Below are 16,338 nucleotides of genomic sequence, written 5' to 3'. Positions count from 1 at the left end.
GAGAGGAAAGGAGAAAGAGAGGAGTTTAAGGGGAGGGGGAAACGACGAGGAAATGGGACCGGTTATGGTGGGAAAGAGGCACGGGTCCCACGAGACCAGCGGAGGAATGAGCTGGGGGAGTCAATTAATGGGTTACAATTGGCGGTGGACTCCCGTGCCGACCAGGAATTCAGATTTAAGTAAGATCGTATCCAGCCCCGGTTTTAGGAGTTTGTTGCATCGGGATAATTGTGATGGAAGATTGATGCGACTCGAGGTAACCTTTATTAAAACCACCCTACCTTTTATTTTTATTATTATTCACACCCTATCGTATAAGTATGTATCATTAGACCTTTGTATTTTGATTTTGGTAGGTTAAAGACAATTTGAGTTGATTTCGGCATAACAGGAGCTGACGTTATAAAGAATATTGTGCTACTTTTCAAAATAAAAATTAAATATTTACCACGTGTATTAAGTTATTATATATATATAATTAATTTAACTAATCCTTATGATAAAACAAAGTATTAAAAATAAACTATATAAATTAAATGATAAATAATTATATAGAGCACGATGTGAATAATAATGCAGTTGAAGCATACAGTGTGTTTATAATTATTCAACTATCTTGTCTAATTATAAAAAGCTGTCCAGGACTATTTTATTTTTATTTATTTATTTATTTATTTATTTTAGAAAAAAAAACTAAGTTGAAGGTAAAATAAATTTTGGACGTTTTTGTTTACACCAACCAGGGATTTTTTGAAGTTTAGGCGTTGTGTGTTTTTAAAAAAAGAAAAATAAATGTTGTATTTTTTTTTATCACTCGAAGCTATAAATGTGGGCCGGATAAAGAACTAACTCTCCTTAGATACACACACACTTAAGTTTTACTAAGTTTCTTAGTTAATATAATAAATTGTTTAGTCTAGATTTTAAGCCATGTGCATACTTATTTTAAATTCCTTTTCGGGATCTTCTGTCTGAAATAATATAAAGGACTTATTACGGAGTGAACAACGTGGATACCAGGGAACAGTAGAAACATTGAACGGTTTTTGACCCAGCCAGCAGTACCTGATTGATTGTTGACTGGTGTCATTGCACTACTCTTACTTCACGCTGCTCCTCCAAGCTAACTGTACTGTCGAGCTATCAACCGAGTCGAGCAGTTGACCAAGCTACTAAACTAAGTTGAATAGATGATCTATTTGGTTATGGAAAAGTATTACCAACTTTACTAGAAGGTAATAAAGATTGTAGTTAGAAAGGAGCAATGGGTGAGGGTCTCAGTGTAATTATGTCCTAAAAGAAAGAATAATATAAGAGAGAAAGAGGGAGAGAGAGAGAGTAGGACGGACAAGGTAACGCTTCCATCTCCTCTTCTCTATCCCCCTTCTTTATTCCTATAGAATAAGAACACCTAATAAACCCTAGATCGAGGATCCGATTTGGTAGATCCGATCGCCAACTTCGTTTCCCACCTTTTCGATATTATCCGCGAATTAACAGAAACTAAGCTAATCTTAGATCCGGAATGCAGGACTAGGTGAGGCGGCGTACGATGGCCGATCAGTACTCTTTCACTGATGGCGAGGTAATACTTCTTCTCTCCTTTGATGTGCGCTTTGAGTTTGTTTCCAGATCTGTCGTCAATTTTAATTGGATCTGTCGTACTGGAGTTTGATCTGGGTTTGGTGTGCAAGAGGGGGAGGAGGAGGTAATGCATGAGTAAGATCCGAGGTTTTTCTGATGAATTGCTTTAGATTGGTTGGTGAGTGGTGGAATTGGTCACTTTGCATGAACAATTATGTTGCAATTTCTTCGTAATTTGGAGTTCATTTGTTGTGTGTTTGCATTTTCATGAGAGTCCAGCATTTAGGATTAATTGATTGACTCGAGAAGGAAAAAAAAAAGGAATTTTTAATTGACGTAAAGACTTGTGTGAAAAGAGCTTTGAGTATAAGGTCAAGGATACTTTAAGGATTTACAAATCACCTTTATTTACTCACAGATCTCATGATATTGATTACATTTCAAAGATTACGAATCAGATTTGGCTTGTGCATCATGCATTAGTTTGATTATGTTCATGTGGTAACATGAAAGAAACTCAACAAATTCTCCTTATAATGAATAATGAAGGATATATCACTAGCACATTCATGTTACTCGTTTATTTGCCTCTGCGGTTTTAGACTAAAATTTCCTCTGTTCTTGCAGCATTACATTAGTAATAAATCTTGCCGGGAATAATAGTTTCAAAATATTTAGCATATTCTTGAGACATTCCTTTAACCGTGGAAATAGATTTGCATACACAACTATATCCATACACCTGATTTGGTACCCATGCACCTAGTGATAATCCAGTTGTTGAGTATCGTTATTATCTTCTCTTATCTTGCTTACTGTTAGAGTTTTCTTTTTCCCCCTCTTATCATTTTCTGTGATGAGATGATGATCTTTGCAATATACAGGGTAATGTTATCGTTGAGGAAGGGAAAAGAGGGTTGAACCCAGGTATGGTGGTCTTGCTTGTTGTGGGAGGCCTTGTGCTGCTCTTTCTAGTTGGGAACTATGCTCTTTACATGTATGCACAAAAGACCCTTCCTCCAAGAAAAAAGAAACCCATCTCCAAAAAAAAGATGAAGAGGGAGAGGCTCAAGCAGGGAGTTTCTGCCCCAGGAGAGTAGGGAGCTCTGTGTTCTCATGTCAACAGTTCTATGCTAAGCTCCAACTGCTTTAAACATTCTCTTTGTTGTCAAAGACAGAGCTTGTTATGGAGAAGAACAAACACCTAGACCTGCGTTTTAAGCAGCAATAGAATACCTTCATGAACTAATTCTACTAATTATTGATCTTGGCTTTTAAAAGTTTCAACTGTTTATTCTTGTGTGTTGCCTTTGGCCATCAGTCAGTGAAAGTGGCTCAGCTCTGCATCTAGTGGCGTATCTTTACTTTGTAAACTTGGCGATTGCTTGTTATGTCAAAAGTATCAAGTCAGTGGTAGTTCCTTTTGTTTACAACTATATGTTGCCAGAGGTGATTTGCAAGATTTTACTGCCGATAAAATGTTTGAAAAGTTCCTTTTGCTTGTAAAATATGTTTGTTGGAGATACTTTAGTTCGTCGCATTCTCGTGTTTTAAGTTCTGGGTCAATAATAACATCCAACAGAATTCATAGCATGGGAAAATGCTCTAGCCGAGAATCTTCTACCTCTTTCTTTTCAGGTGCGGCAAAACAACCACCCCCCACTTTGGTGTGATCTCGATAACAAGCAAATTATAGAAAGAATCTATCACCGCATTACAAGCAAACATTCAGAGAAGACATCTATTTAAATAAGCTCCATTGGAATGTATACTTAGAATTCATGGTCAACAGAGTTGAAATTATGTAGACAACATTCTATCACCATATTAACCTGCAAAGACCGACACAGAAGATGCTGCCTTTAAGATTAAAATGGAAACATATTTACATTGATCGAGCAAGTTAGACTGTTGATATGATACAAATTGCCTTTCCACAGGTGCCAGAAACCTCATAAAAGTTGTATCTGTCCTCCTTTGCTGCTACTATGATCAAACTCTCACATTGATTACGGTGTGCCCATGTTCAGACCAAATGGCTTTGCATCAACCTGGGTCAAAGATGGCTGACCAAAGTCAACCCCCTCGACGAAGGTACTGCAAGAATGTCAACTAACAGGAACTCCTGAACACCAATCTCAGCATAAGACGGTTAATATGGCTGATGCAACTAGAATTTTTTTATCGAAGCCACTTGGGGGGACCAGATCTTGCAGCAGCACTCCTCACAGACAGAAGGGATGAGGTTGATCTCTTCTACACACACAAAAAATAAAAAAACAAGTAAGAGGAGATCGGTCACCAGATCCATTGCAAGCAGTAAATAACAGAGGAAATAGACCTCTCAAGTTAATTCAAGATCACCATATCTGATCGGTTTAGAAGCTAATCAGAATCAGTATCAATTGACAGAACCAACCGTTGGCGAACGGAACGAGGTTGGCGAGGAGGTGAGAAAGGATCAGAAGACCTCTGAGTTCTTGGGGCTGCTTTGCCAAGTCTGTCATCGTTCATACTCTGAAGAATTGAAGCTGCATCAGGAGAAAGTATATATTATATGTTAAATTGCGTTCTCACAGCCAGAAAAAAAGTTCAGTAGCCTAAGATTTGAGCAGGAAGTAGTTATAGCAGGTCCAGAAGAGCAACAGCACGCAAGAGAAACTTTAGTGGGGTTGCAACTTGCAAATATACAACATATCTAGAAAGACTCAAGTAAAAAAGCTACATAAGCAAAACACATGATCAGTAGTGTTGACAGTTGCCTAATCATCATAAGTATATATCTTTTGGCAAATATTTTTAAACAAAAGTGAAGATGCAGAAACTACAAGCAGGACTGTAAAAAAAAGGATCCTATAGGAGAGAAGGTACTAACCAGCATTGACTAATGATTTTGTCCTATTGTCATCAGCTGTAAAACGTCCATCTGGACTCAACCCTTCTGTAGCAACACGATCCACATAACTTCCACCAGCATGACCAAGGCTAAGAGATATCCAATTATCAGAATGGCTACCAGTAGCCATTTTAACATGACCATTTGAGTTAGCATGCATTGTACCACCATCAGGCTCATTGGAAAGAAAAATCTGCAAAGAAGAATCATCATGTGCGAATCCTAAAGGGTTATCAAGAAGGCTCCCTTTTGCTTCAAAATTAGAATGAGAGGATGAAAAGTCACGGGTTGATCCAGTTTCTCCTAAATTAGCACCTGAAACAGACCCATAACCATTAAGCAATTGGCAACTGGTGGAATGTTGTTGCACTTCAAGCAAATCATCTACAACATGCGAATCTTGTTCAAATATGTGGAAACTAGCATCATTCTGAGGACATGTCTGATAATCCCAGAATGGCATTCCAAAATCATCAGTGTCATTGTTTAGGAGGTCAAGACATGAATTTCCGTTCATCCCTTCTCCGGGATCTTCAATATAAGTTCCAGAAGATTCAGGTTGGTTGGCAGGAAAAGAGATCCCGGCATCAAGACCTGTGCCAGCGTAATCTACCCTAGGAGACACCACAGTTACATTGTCTTCATCAGAGTCGCTTAGTATTATTACATCTGCATCATTTGATGGTGCTTCAGGGACTCTTTCATCCACATTATATGGGTCAAAGTTGAGAGGAGGAGAACCCAGTTCATGGTCATTGTCCAAAGAAAAAGCAAAACACCCTCTACCTTGCTGATTATAGCTTGGATCTTCCCCATTTTTAAATCTTCCTGTGGCCCTACTGCTGTTCATAGGTATGACACTCTTGCTTTCAAAGTTTTCAACTGCATCATTTCCAAATGGCAGAGATTGAAGTTCTTCAGGCTTACTAGCCTCCCACATTCTGTTGTTTCTGTTACTTCCCAACTTCAGACAGCTGAATCCTTCAGAAAAACCCTCCTCTTTAATATGCTTCCTGACATCCAAGTCCGTCCTCAATTCTGCATCTGTAGCAACATAAAGAGTACCATCAGGCAAATGCCACTGTGCAAGCTCCTCATATTCACCTCCATTCTTTACTCGCCAAGAACCATCAGGCTTCACATCAATCTCATTTGCGTCCTCTCCACAGTTTTGCATCTATATCACCAAGATGCTATGAGATGATCAGATCTTAGGTAGATGCTATGAGATGATCAGTTCTTAGGCAAAAATGAATCACATTAATATTTATCCAAGATCAAGAAGAACCCACCAAAGAAGTTATGCAGTTGAAATAAGGATCAATAATGATGCTCTCCAAAGAGTAATTCTTCAAGCAAATTGGACATTGCCACTGCAGAAAAACTAACATACAACAGACCACGAAAAGAAAAGATTGAATTATTCAAGGGGATATTTTGTTACCTTCCGTGACCGTTGATTAAGTTCCACAAAAGTTTCTAGATCAAAACAACCCATGTGAACACATGGTTTGAATCTGCCAGCAGTTCTCATTCTTGAGCCACTCATCTGCCAAAAGAAATGCCGGAAATAAATATGAAACAATAATTAGTTAAAACAACTTTTTCACTGTGAGATAGTGAAAAGAAGATATCTACTTCACAGGTTCAAATTAAGGTCTTCAGCACCACAAGAAGATCAGAAACTCATATTGCATAATGGAAGTCAAACTTGTCACTATGGATGGCAGTTGGTCAGGTTCAATTTAGACTCTAGACTAGATCAAGCTATATAAGTAATCATATACAAGCTTGATCCATGCAACACATGAAATCAGGTAGGAGTTGTCTAACCCAAACACCCGTACTGGTCAACGTGCAATAGCTGACCCAACTGAATGAAAAAAAGAAGAAGATTCCAATTGATCTTTCTCATGACCTCCACAGTTCAAATTATCTTGATCTGGTGCTACTTTGTCAGAATTATGCAATCTGCGTCATGCTACATTAATCTGTAAAACTTGTGACATGAAGTTTCTTTCTGATAAGTGTATTATTATGCTGCACTAATCTGCAGACTTTATCCCGTCTAAGTGTATTATTATATATTCTTATTGATCAGACTAACTGTTTAGTAAAAGTTAAAGATCTTCTAACAACCAGTTTTGTCTTCACATTAAAAACTGTTCTCTTCCACATTTTCCATGGAGCATCTAGAATCTTAGGATAAAGAATATATTTAGCTAGAATGGCAAGCATTTATTGTGACTTATGAAATTATGTGACTGAAGTTTTTGACTTTGAAATCCAAGTTATGTTTCATACTTCTGTTGCTACGGCTTTCCAGCTTTATCCCTAATGGCAGCCGCATGAACCTACTTCATTATCTTCCATGTGTATTCATGAATTTTATTTTGTACTTGCAAGATGTGTGGCAAAATTCAGCCGAAGTTATTGGGTTTGACCCATCGTTAAAAAATTGACCACAACAAATCTGTTCCAGACAAAATGGATTAGTTCTGACAAGACACCAAAACTGAGGCCAAAATTAGCAAATAGCCTGGTTCCAGCCATGGACAGTAAGTTTCAACCATACTAGGACTGTTTCTTCATCCTTTTGGTTAATTTTGCCCGAAACTTGATAGGAATGATAACTATCCACAGCTATGCTATGTCGTACTTACAGGACAGCGCAGATTGATGGTGACAGAATCAGCCACAACTTCAATATCGCTGTCACTGTCTGCATTGTCTGTTGCTGTTCCACCACCAAGACAACGGCGTACACGGGTAAGGGCATCACCAAAACTCTCACCATCTGCTTCCTTAGGAACCAAATTGAGAACCTGAAAGAAAAAACAAGGTGAACAAGTAGAATTAAAAATAAAGCAGAGTATGAGAAGCAAAACCGTTGAACATAGTGATCCGAGAACAAGGAAAAGATATAAATAACTTCGTTAGAAACCACGGCACCTTACAATTGCTGAACCAAATGTCACTTGACAATTGAAATGACAGTAACAACAAAAATATAGAAGGTAAACATAGTCAGCTCAAGGCTTGGTCTGGTTTAACAGAAGAAAAAAGTTGTTGTCTTTCAATCTAATAAAATATAAAAGAAATACAGAAAATAGATAAGATATACCCAAACTAGTGGTAGTTGAAAGCAAATTTGTAAACATCTGTATTCTCAAGCCATTTAATTTCACTCCTACAAAGTAGTATAATGTCACGGAGAGAACAGCATACATGCTTTTCTTTTTCACAGCATGCATGTTGAACAATGGATTTCACTGTTCTCTATCATCTTAAGATCTTAGTGTAACTGCACATATAATGAGCTGGATATATCAGTGATTCAATCTTAGTGTTGTCATGTATCAAGAATATAATCCTATGGTGCTATTTGATTTACTAGTCAGGAAAACCTACTTACCTGATGAACTGTCCGTCGCTTGGCAATTCTGACACCAAAACAAAAGGTGCGAGCATCACCTCTCGATAAACAGATCTTGTTGACCCCTTCCCTGCTGCATGTGGTAATCTGAGAAATGTGTTGAAAGAAGTACTAAGACTCTTAACTAATCAACATTGTCAGCATAACTGTATAGACAACATTTACGAATAAAATTCTTGGAAAAGCAAAAACATAATAGAAGTCATCAATTAGCAGTGTCAGAGTCAGCAGCATCAGAAAGAGAGTACTTTCTAGAAATTACAAGGGACGCACCACTGGACCATCGTCCCTGCCACTATTTCCTAACTGCTGTGTGCTTGGCCTGTTAGTCATTCGAATTGGAATACCTGAAGGGAAATGCAATGACAAGCAAACAGTTAGCAACTTCTATCCAACAAATTCTAATCTGTAAAAGGAAGACATTGGGTCTTAGAAAATTTTATTGAATTTCACATTCACAGCAACCTCAAGTGGCCTTTCCAAGGGGCAAAGCATAAAAGTAAAATTCTGCAATACATACAGAAACTGAAAAAGTCCTTTTGATAGAAGCACATGCACAAGCACACTCCATCACCCATGCTAATCAACAAAAAAAGTCAAATAGAGTATGAATAGTGGTCAACAAGCCTCCATTCAAGACAAGAAGTTATTACTCTCAAAGAACTTGTAAAAATAGAAAAGGCATCAATGAGAAGTACAAGCTAACATGGTTCCACATCCCATTCATCAGCCTTCCATCTACTCAATCACGCAAAATTCTTAGAAGTTGAATCCCCTAAAAAGTGGTTTAAAATTTTGGAGAATATAAACACCATCATGAGGTGGGGAAACAATGCCTACAAGTAGAAGCAAAGGAAGAGACAAGGAAACCTATATATAAGTTTTTTAAAAATGATCAGTAGACAGAAGAATCTGAAGTGGCCATATGATGTTGAAAGAACTGGTTCTACTCTGAACCAGACATTTTAAATATTTTCTTTTCACTGAAAATTGGTGCTAACAAAATTCAGAATATATGTCAAAGTTCAAAATAAGAAAAAAGATGGATAATGAAAGAAAAATGAATATATAAAGAAACATATTATTAATACATCTTACATTCATAAAGAGAAACTCGAAACTAAATACAACAAATTAGCAAATAAATGAAAAAAATTTCAAACCAACAACAAATGGAACAACAGATGATTAGGTCATTGTTTGAAGTTAGAAATAATGAAACACACCATTGACTTGTAAATCAGCATTCAGTGGCCAATGTATCCTAAATGGTACTTTGTCATTGAGAAGAATACACCAAATCTGCAAGAGTATGCACCAGCATTACAGGCTATAAATCCCAAAAATGTTGACAAGAAATAACCTGTTCTACATCTTAAAATCAAATACTGTTCTTATTTTGCATTATAGGTGAAAAAGACTTCCCATTATCGAGCAAATCAGTAAAAGGAATAAACCTGAAGATCAAAGTCAGTACGCTGCAGCATTTCTCTATGAGCTCTTGATAATGGAAAGCTCTTCTCTATGCATTGCACATCACATGTCCTGAATATAAGAGGAAAATTCAAATCATGGAACAAGCATCACTATAAAGAAAACTTACGAAAAATTTCAAAGCAGAGGAATCACAAGACATATTGCCATTTAAAGCACAGTTTGATGTCATTCAGTAACTCATGAAGAAAAACTCTACAACACGTGTATTTTAAAGTTACCAACATGAATTACAGTAGCTCATGCAATTATATTTACCATCAATCAAGATCATTAACACAAAATAAAGAGGCCTTTCAACTGCCCACTTTAACCAAAACTTGCAAGTATAAAGCAGGTTAACAAAATTATTGATGACCATGTAATCATCTTAAGCTCAAATCTCCTTCTTACCTCTTGCTCGTGTCATCATCCCTAACCCAGCTTATTGCTCAAAATCTACATGCTAACCCTGACCTATTGTCCCATGCACATCGCATGTTTGATATCGCCTCAGCTTTGCTTAAAGCGCTCTTCAAGAACTACTTTTTCTTAAAAAGGAAAGTTGTCTGAGAAAAACATTTTCTTGAGTTTAGACTTCGCCGATCACAATGGGAAGCACCTTTTGTTACATCAGATCAAGTTTGATAAGGATGAGTTGGCCCATTTGTATCATATTGGATAAGAGCAATATATATATATATATTGTCACTCATTTTTTAAGATGGATTAGCTTAATTCTGTGGCTTATATTATAAGAGAGTTCAAGCTCTTATATCGAGGCATCTAACTTATTATTAGCTAACGATTTACCGACTAATTTTAATAAAGATAGTATTACCTTCTCTATGACTAAAAATGTTTTAATATCTTCGCTCCCAATCAATTAGTGTAGAAATTTTTTTTTGGAGTGGTTTTATGATTTAGCTCAACGACTCGATTTTACTTGGTCAATAACTCTATGGTATAGTAGCTTAGAGAAATAACTCGACAGCAACGACGGCTTAAAGTGATATAACAAGGAGTATTTAGTTCGAATCAATCGCTCGGCAAGTCACACGACTTGAAGTCTAAACTATGCGACTTAATATATTAGCTAAATCTAAGTGAAGCCTAAGTAACTTTGTATTAAACTGTTGCCTTCCACATGTAACCACAGAAGTTTAGTAATTCATGTAGTTAATTAAACAAAATGATAGCTCCATAATAAGATGCAATATAATTATAAAAGTAGATTATCCACTCTAGGAAAGCGATCAAAAGCATCCTCATCCAAATAGGAGCAAGTACTTGGTAACTTGGGTTAAAGATATCAAGAGCAATATGCCAACAATAATGGAAACCCATGTCAATGAACTACCACCAAAACTTGTTGACCAACCTGTGGTAAAGTTGTAATAGATACAGAGTAGGCATGGCTAAAAAAGGTCGATATTTGAAATACAAAGGCTTATCAAGATACCCCTCTGTGTTAATGCCAACAAGGCACAACCCATGCTCACCACCACAGGTCAGCATGCTTAGCGCACAAACTTCAATCAAATTGGAATTTCAACCTTCATTAAGAGCTCTAGCATAATAGCATGCATAAAACTAGAAATCAAACAAGTCTTTGGAATAATTGGTCAAACTTCTTGACCTGTGAAACAAGAAAAAGATTGCAATATGTATCACATATAACTCACCCATCTGCTGCAATGGCAGAAGAAGCTAACTTCACCGGAAGTAAAGGATGGGCAACCGTCAACCAAAATCTGTATGTTCCAAAATGAAACTATTTTAGAAATTATTACTAGCCCACTCAAAAAAAAATGGTTGAATCTGCCTAGGGATCTATCATATTAAAGTTAGAGAGAACAAAAAATTGACTGAAAATCTAGAACTTTTGGCACAAGTCGCACAACAAATGTGAACGAGAATCTTTCATAATCATAAATTCATATAGGTCATATTAGTATCTAGGTGTAAATAGAGCTGTAATGTTGTTAAAGAAATGTGCAATGCCCTGAGAAATAGGGATAAAAGTCTCCAATATTGCTTATTGCCTGTTAACTTGCTTGTTTGCATGTATTAAGAATGCTTCAGTCAGAATATGAATGCTCATATGTTTACATAAACAATTAACAATGTATGTTTGCATGCTCTGCACATAACAGCACACTCACGGAACTATCTTTGCATTCCAGTCAGAAGATTGAATTTCAAGATTTCATCAAAAGAAAGAAACAATCAGTGCATTATAAGAGCATTGGATGCACCAAATAATACGCTACAAAATCATAGGATTGCAACAAATAGAAGAAATGGCTATATGCTATTAGATTAGCAAAATAAGAAATAAAGCTAAAAATATAATACTGTGTCAGGTTGGACCAACATACGGATCGGCCCTATTTATTCGGCATATTTCACAATAAAAGCAGGGTGGAATTTCTAGTGGAACACCCTCGATAGGCTTCTCAGGTATGATGACACAGCCAAGATGTTGCCAAACATTGCATCGTGGATCTTCACACTGTAAGTAGTAAAAGGAAGCCATTTAGTGCTACAGAAACAGTAAATGTAAATCCATCAGAGCTGCAGTAGTTAGTAGGAAGAAGGTAATTGCAGATAAGCAGATTTCACTTTGAATGCAATGGTTCAATATAGACAAGTACATTAAGAACAAGTGAAGATAATGAGTGACAAGGACCTGACAAAACAAGCCCTTTTTTTCTTGTAAATTTGAGGACAGAAGTGAGAAGCAAAGAAAAAAAAGAGACAATGGAGACAATAAGAGTTATTGGTTATTAGATTGATTTCTCCTGCATCATATCTTCTGAGAAAAAGTGGGATCTGAACATGATGCACTCTAATATTGTACATTTGCCATTTTCAGGATGATATGCATAGCTCAGAGGACTAGGTTTGCCCAGGAAGCATTTAATTGAGTGTCACTAGGATTTAGTTGTATTGTGAGTCAGATAAAAGAGTCTTGGTAAAGAAAACCTTGTTAGTCCGGTGCTCTAAATTGTTGTGAGATACAAGACCGCGTGGAATCTACAAGCAGGCATTATACAAGCTAGCATTGCTATATGAATTAGTCTTTATTCTGGCAGCAAACAGAGAGAATGATTACCTTAATCATGGACTCATTACTCAACGAACTACCACAAGGGCAACGAATCTTCATATCCAACCGAGAAGAATCATCTACTTCTTTTTTAGGCTTGACATTAGCTACTAAGGCACTCTGGCTCTTCGATGCTAAATCAGGAGCTCCAGGAACTTGCATTTTTCTGCAAAAAGTATCAAAATATGATAGCATAGTTCAGAGAGATTTGTATGTAATAGAGAGTTGACAATGCCATTTAATGGACAGAAACAAAAGAAATGAACAAACATAAATGGATTATAAATAAAATATTATAAATATTTGAACCTCACCTGTAAGTGTCATCAATTATTTTTGCTACTGCTTCTTTTCCAATAACTTCTTTTCTAGATGAACTGTTCAATTTGGAGACTACAAAAGAATAAGGATGCACATTATGGAGATGTCATAATCAACAAGTTACCCTTTCAACCAAACAAAGCAATGGAGATGCCCCAGAAATACAGATCTATGTGAGCTATGATCAGAAATTCAAGGCTAAAATGACTACCCAAAAAAATAAAAAAAAATACATGTAGTATATGCAAGTACATGCAATTCTGCATATGTAAACACATGCATCAGAAAGATAATAAACACGTTGCAACCGGCCTCCAATAAAAGAAGAAGAAAAGGTTCCAAGATTTTCCAAACAAAAATGGTCCAATACTATTAAATCATAAAAACTCATGCAGGAAAAAGGAACAAAAACACGTGCACAGTATATGTACATAGTATCAGATTTTTTGATACAACATTGATCACAAAATAACTATAATCGAAAGCATTTATTCTAGCCTTCCATATTTAGCTGTAAAATCAGGATCAACCAACATAAAGGATTCAGGTAGGACTAGATCAAGTCTTTCTTGTGAAAGCAATGTCAAACTCAAATGCTTAAACACTTTTCAGGTGGAAACTAGGAAAAAGACAATAATGCAGAAGACAACAGGATGTTTCACAAATGTCACAAATCTGGAGCAAGCGAAAAGGAAAAACCCATTACCTTGTTCATCAGAAAGCAAAGCTAAGATCCTGTCAACAAGATCCTGCACAAAAACAGAAAACAAATCAAGATGATGATAACAAAACAGAAGACGAAACCACATAACGAAAATTAACAAGCTTAATCGAAAGGCAAATACATGAACTTTAAAACCAAGAAGACATATATCAGCAGACTAATATTTTCCACCAACCTGCTTCTTTCCCTGCTTCGCCACACCAACTTGATGCAGGACATCCTTAAGTTCCTTTATCCTGAAGTAACCCAATTTGTCCTGTAATAGAAGCATTTGACTGTTACGAATATGAAAGAGGAACAGCCAACAGCGAGGCAAATCGGATGTCAGATATTATCAGCCAACCTAAAATACAATTAATAGCAGCACAATAGATTGGAGAAGTTTGTTTTGACAAAACAAACAAGAGTTAAATCCAGTAGTACAGTGACAATAAGAGGTATGGAATTTGTTCAAAGATCAGTTTTTCAGTAGCAACGCATGTCTTAGCTTATAGCTTTCGAGTGAGACTTTTTCACATTTCATCTCATTCAAAATGAGGCATTGCTCAGCTGACCAACTGTCAACCAAAAATTATCTTGAAATAGAGAACTCAAGTGGTTGTCGATTCATTGTGTTATCACATAAACTGATAAATCTAATCATAAGTTGTTCTCATTTAAAACATTTGATCAACCATTACAAGTCATTGCACACTGGCTATGCCATCAATTCCGGATTACTTCTACTAGTAGCCCAACCATCTAAGCAATCTAGTCATGAATCCATTGATAGCAACCAGAAAATCTAATGGACACCTAAAAGGCCATGCAACCTTTGGATGGGGCAATGACAGTTTGAGTTAGATACTAGTTGAGCCACAGGTAGATCTTTGTCCTAAACCCCTCCTTTGTGTCTCTATTTGGTCGATAGTCTTCCTTTACCGACAAGTTAGGTGATGAAGTCAATTAAGTCTTATTCTAGTGAGTGAAAGTTGAAAATTTGGGCTCTATATCAAATCCAAACAACAGATAACCACTTAACTCATTTGCAATCTTAACCACTGATTGTTTATCCTTATTCTATCACTTTGTTTCCAATCAATTATGCAGTATCCTGCTATTGTTGCCAAACAACAGATAAAAAACATTTTCCTTCTCTTAATCCTGTCCTGCTATTGTTTCCAAGAAGATTAAAATACAAATAAGAAGCCATCAGATGGAGCAGTAGGATAAAACAGTCTTGGCCCCCACTTTTATCCCACTTAGTAGCGCTTCATACCCTTTGTAGACCACCAATTCAAGCCTAAGAAATAATATGAGCATTGAATAAATCGACCATAACTCATAAGTTGATGCTGAAACGAGTTGCAGCACCGACTGAAGGGCATCCTGCATTTGCTAAAATTGCGAAGCCAGATTAAGAAAATAACCTCAAAAGCAAGTTCAAACAATACTCATAAACCACAAAAACTACAGCAGCGTCCACGAGATCTTTCGACACCTTTAAGTGCTAGTGAAGCAAAAGAAATCTCCATATAAAGCAAACAATCAGAAAATTCTAAGGGAATCGTATAGAAATCTATCAGCAAAGCACGTAAGGCCGATACCTTACAGCCGGACACCAAATCCATCGCTCCCGCGTCGGCACGAGGTACGGACGCGGAAATAGAAGCGGATTGGCCACCTCCGCCTCAATATTACGACCTCCAGATCCAACCCGATCGGGATCAGATCAACCGGTGGGAAGAAGGAAGCAGAGTTAGGATCGACACGAACCGTCTTCCATGAAGTGTAACGAGGCGTCGATCGAGAAGAGTCACGAGAGGGATATAGTCAGATTGAGTCAGTAGCAGCTCGACGAAACCCTAAGCGGAGGGGAAGGAAGGATTGGGGGAGAAAATATTCAGGATGAGTCTTGAAGAGAGAGAGGAGAGGAAGGCGATGGGTGTAAAAGAGTTGTGCTTGCGGCTTGGCTGCTCTAGAAGCTGAAGTCATCCGTGAGGTGCTTTTTTCTTTTAGTGCTATTTTACTTTTATAATTTTTCTTATTAACTGTTCAGTCCCCCATTTTGAGGGTATGTACGCAAATAAAGAATTTACAGGGGTATACATGCAAAAGTCCCCTAGAATATATAATTAGATTTAGTCAACAAAGACTTTAGTGTATGTATGTATATATTATTGATAAATTAAATGGTATATAAGATATTTTAGACTAGATTAAGTGATAAAAAAAATTTTAAATTTAAATATTTTTTATTGTTTATCCTATAACAAATTCCTTAATAATAGGAGCGTCAATATAATCTGTACTTCCTGTTAATTTTATTTAGTATCATTTAATCTCAACTATTCGATTAGGAGAGAGAAATTAATAATTTTTATTAAATTATTTACTTTTTTAGTATTTATCCTTATAATCGTTTCTTTAATAATATGAGTGCTAACTTCTATAAATTTATTAATTTTTTTATTTTTTATAAAAAAATAGATAGTTAAGAGAGAGAAATAAAATATGACTAATATACCCTTATAATTTAGAAAAGTAATCGATACTTTTAATTAATTTTATTTAGTATTATATAATCTCAACAATTGGATTAGGAGAAAGAAATAAATAGTTTTTATCGAATTCGATCCCAAAGACTTAAACCATAATATGCAGCCAAATGCAACGTGCTCTCGTAAATGCATTCATATGTTTCTATTCTTAATAAATTTGATTAAGAAATCACTCCTCTGTTTCAGGTTCTTTTTTATCTTAATTTATCAATTTAGTTTTCAAGTTAATTTGTAAACTTTACATATATCTAG

At 36.3% G+C, this 16,338-nt stretch overlaps 2 protein-coding genes across 8 annotated transcripts; one reads left to right on the top strand and one right to left on the bottom strand.

Moving 5' to 3' along the window:
• The first annotated feature begins 1,263 nt into the window (after window positions 1-1,263).
• LOC140790399 (DNA-binding protein S1FA-like) lies at window positions 1,264-3,092 on the top strand. 3 transcript variants are annotated; one of them, XM_073140465.1, is made up of 3 exons: window positions 1,264-1,352; window positions 1,532-1,585; window positions 2,469-3,092. In XM_073140465.1, exons 2-3 carry the CDS (start codon window positions 1,553-1,555, stop codon window positions 2,682-2,684), a joined length of 249 nt encoding a protein of 82 aa, XP_072996566.1. In that variant the 5' UTR covers window positions 1,264-1,352; window positions 1,532-1,552; the 3' UTR covers window positions 2,685-3,092. The 3 variants fall into 3 exon arrangements, with proteins under 3 accessions (XP_072996566.1, XP_072996565.1, XP_072996564.1); XM_073140464.1 differs by having other exon boundaries at window positions 1,347-1,442; XM_073140463.1 differs by lacking the exon at window positions 1,264-1,352 and having other exon boundaries at window positions 1,449-1,585.
• A 231-nt stretch (window positions 3,093-3,323) lies between these two features.
• LOC140790398 (E3 SUMO-protein ligase SIZ1-like) lies at window positions 3,324-15,529 on the bottom strand. 5 transcript variants are annotated; one of them, XM_073140458.1, is made up of 17 exons: window positions 15,133-15,529; window positions 13,722-13,802; window positions 13,529-13,571; window positions 12,816-12,894; window positions 12,508-12,667; window positions 11,771-11,904; window positions 11,075-11,143; window positions 9,374-9,461; window positions 9,143-9,218; window positions 8,190-8,263; window positions 7,896-8,003; window positions 7,144-7,305; window positions 5,925-6,029; window positions 5,773-5,853; window positions 4,460-5,657; window positions 3,926-4,115; window positions 3,324-3,840 (listed from the first exon to the last, which is right to left on the bottom strand). In XM_073140458.1, the coding sequence occupies exons 1-16, from the start codon at window positions 15,154-15,156 to the stop codon at window positions 3,970-3,972; spliced, it is 2,628 nt and encodes an 875-aa protein (XP_072996559.1). In that variant the 5' UTR covers window positions 15,157-15,529; the 3' UTR covers window positions 3,324-3,840; window positions 3,926-3,969. The 5 variants fall into 5 exon arrangements, with proteins under 5 accessions (XP_072996559.1, XP_072996560.1, XP_072996561.1 ...); XM_073140459.1 differs by having other exon boundaries at window positions 3,949-4,115; XM_073140460.1 differs by having other exon boundaries at window positions 4,004-4,115.
• Window positions 15,530-16,338: the final 809 nt, after the last annotated feature.

Source organism: Typha latifolia, chromosome 6 (assembly GCF_019914945.1).
Source record: "Typha latifolia isolate L0001 chromosome 6, TyphaL0001v2, whole genome shotgun sequence".
Taxonomy (NCBI): Eukaryota; Viridiplantae; Streptophyta; class Magnoliopsida; order Poales; family Typhaceae; genus Typha; species Typha latifolia.
The sequence above is the reverse complement of the archived record's forward strand: the minus strand, read 5'-3'. Positions and strand labels throughout refer to the sequence as shown.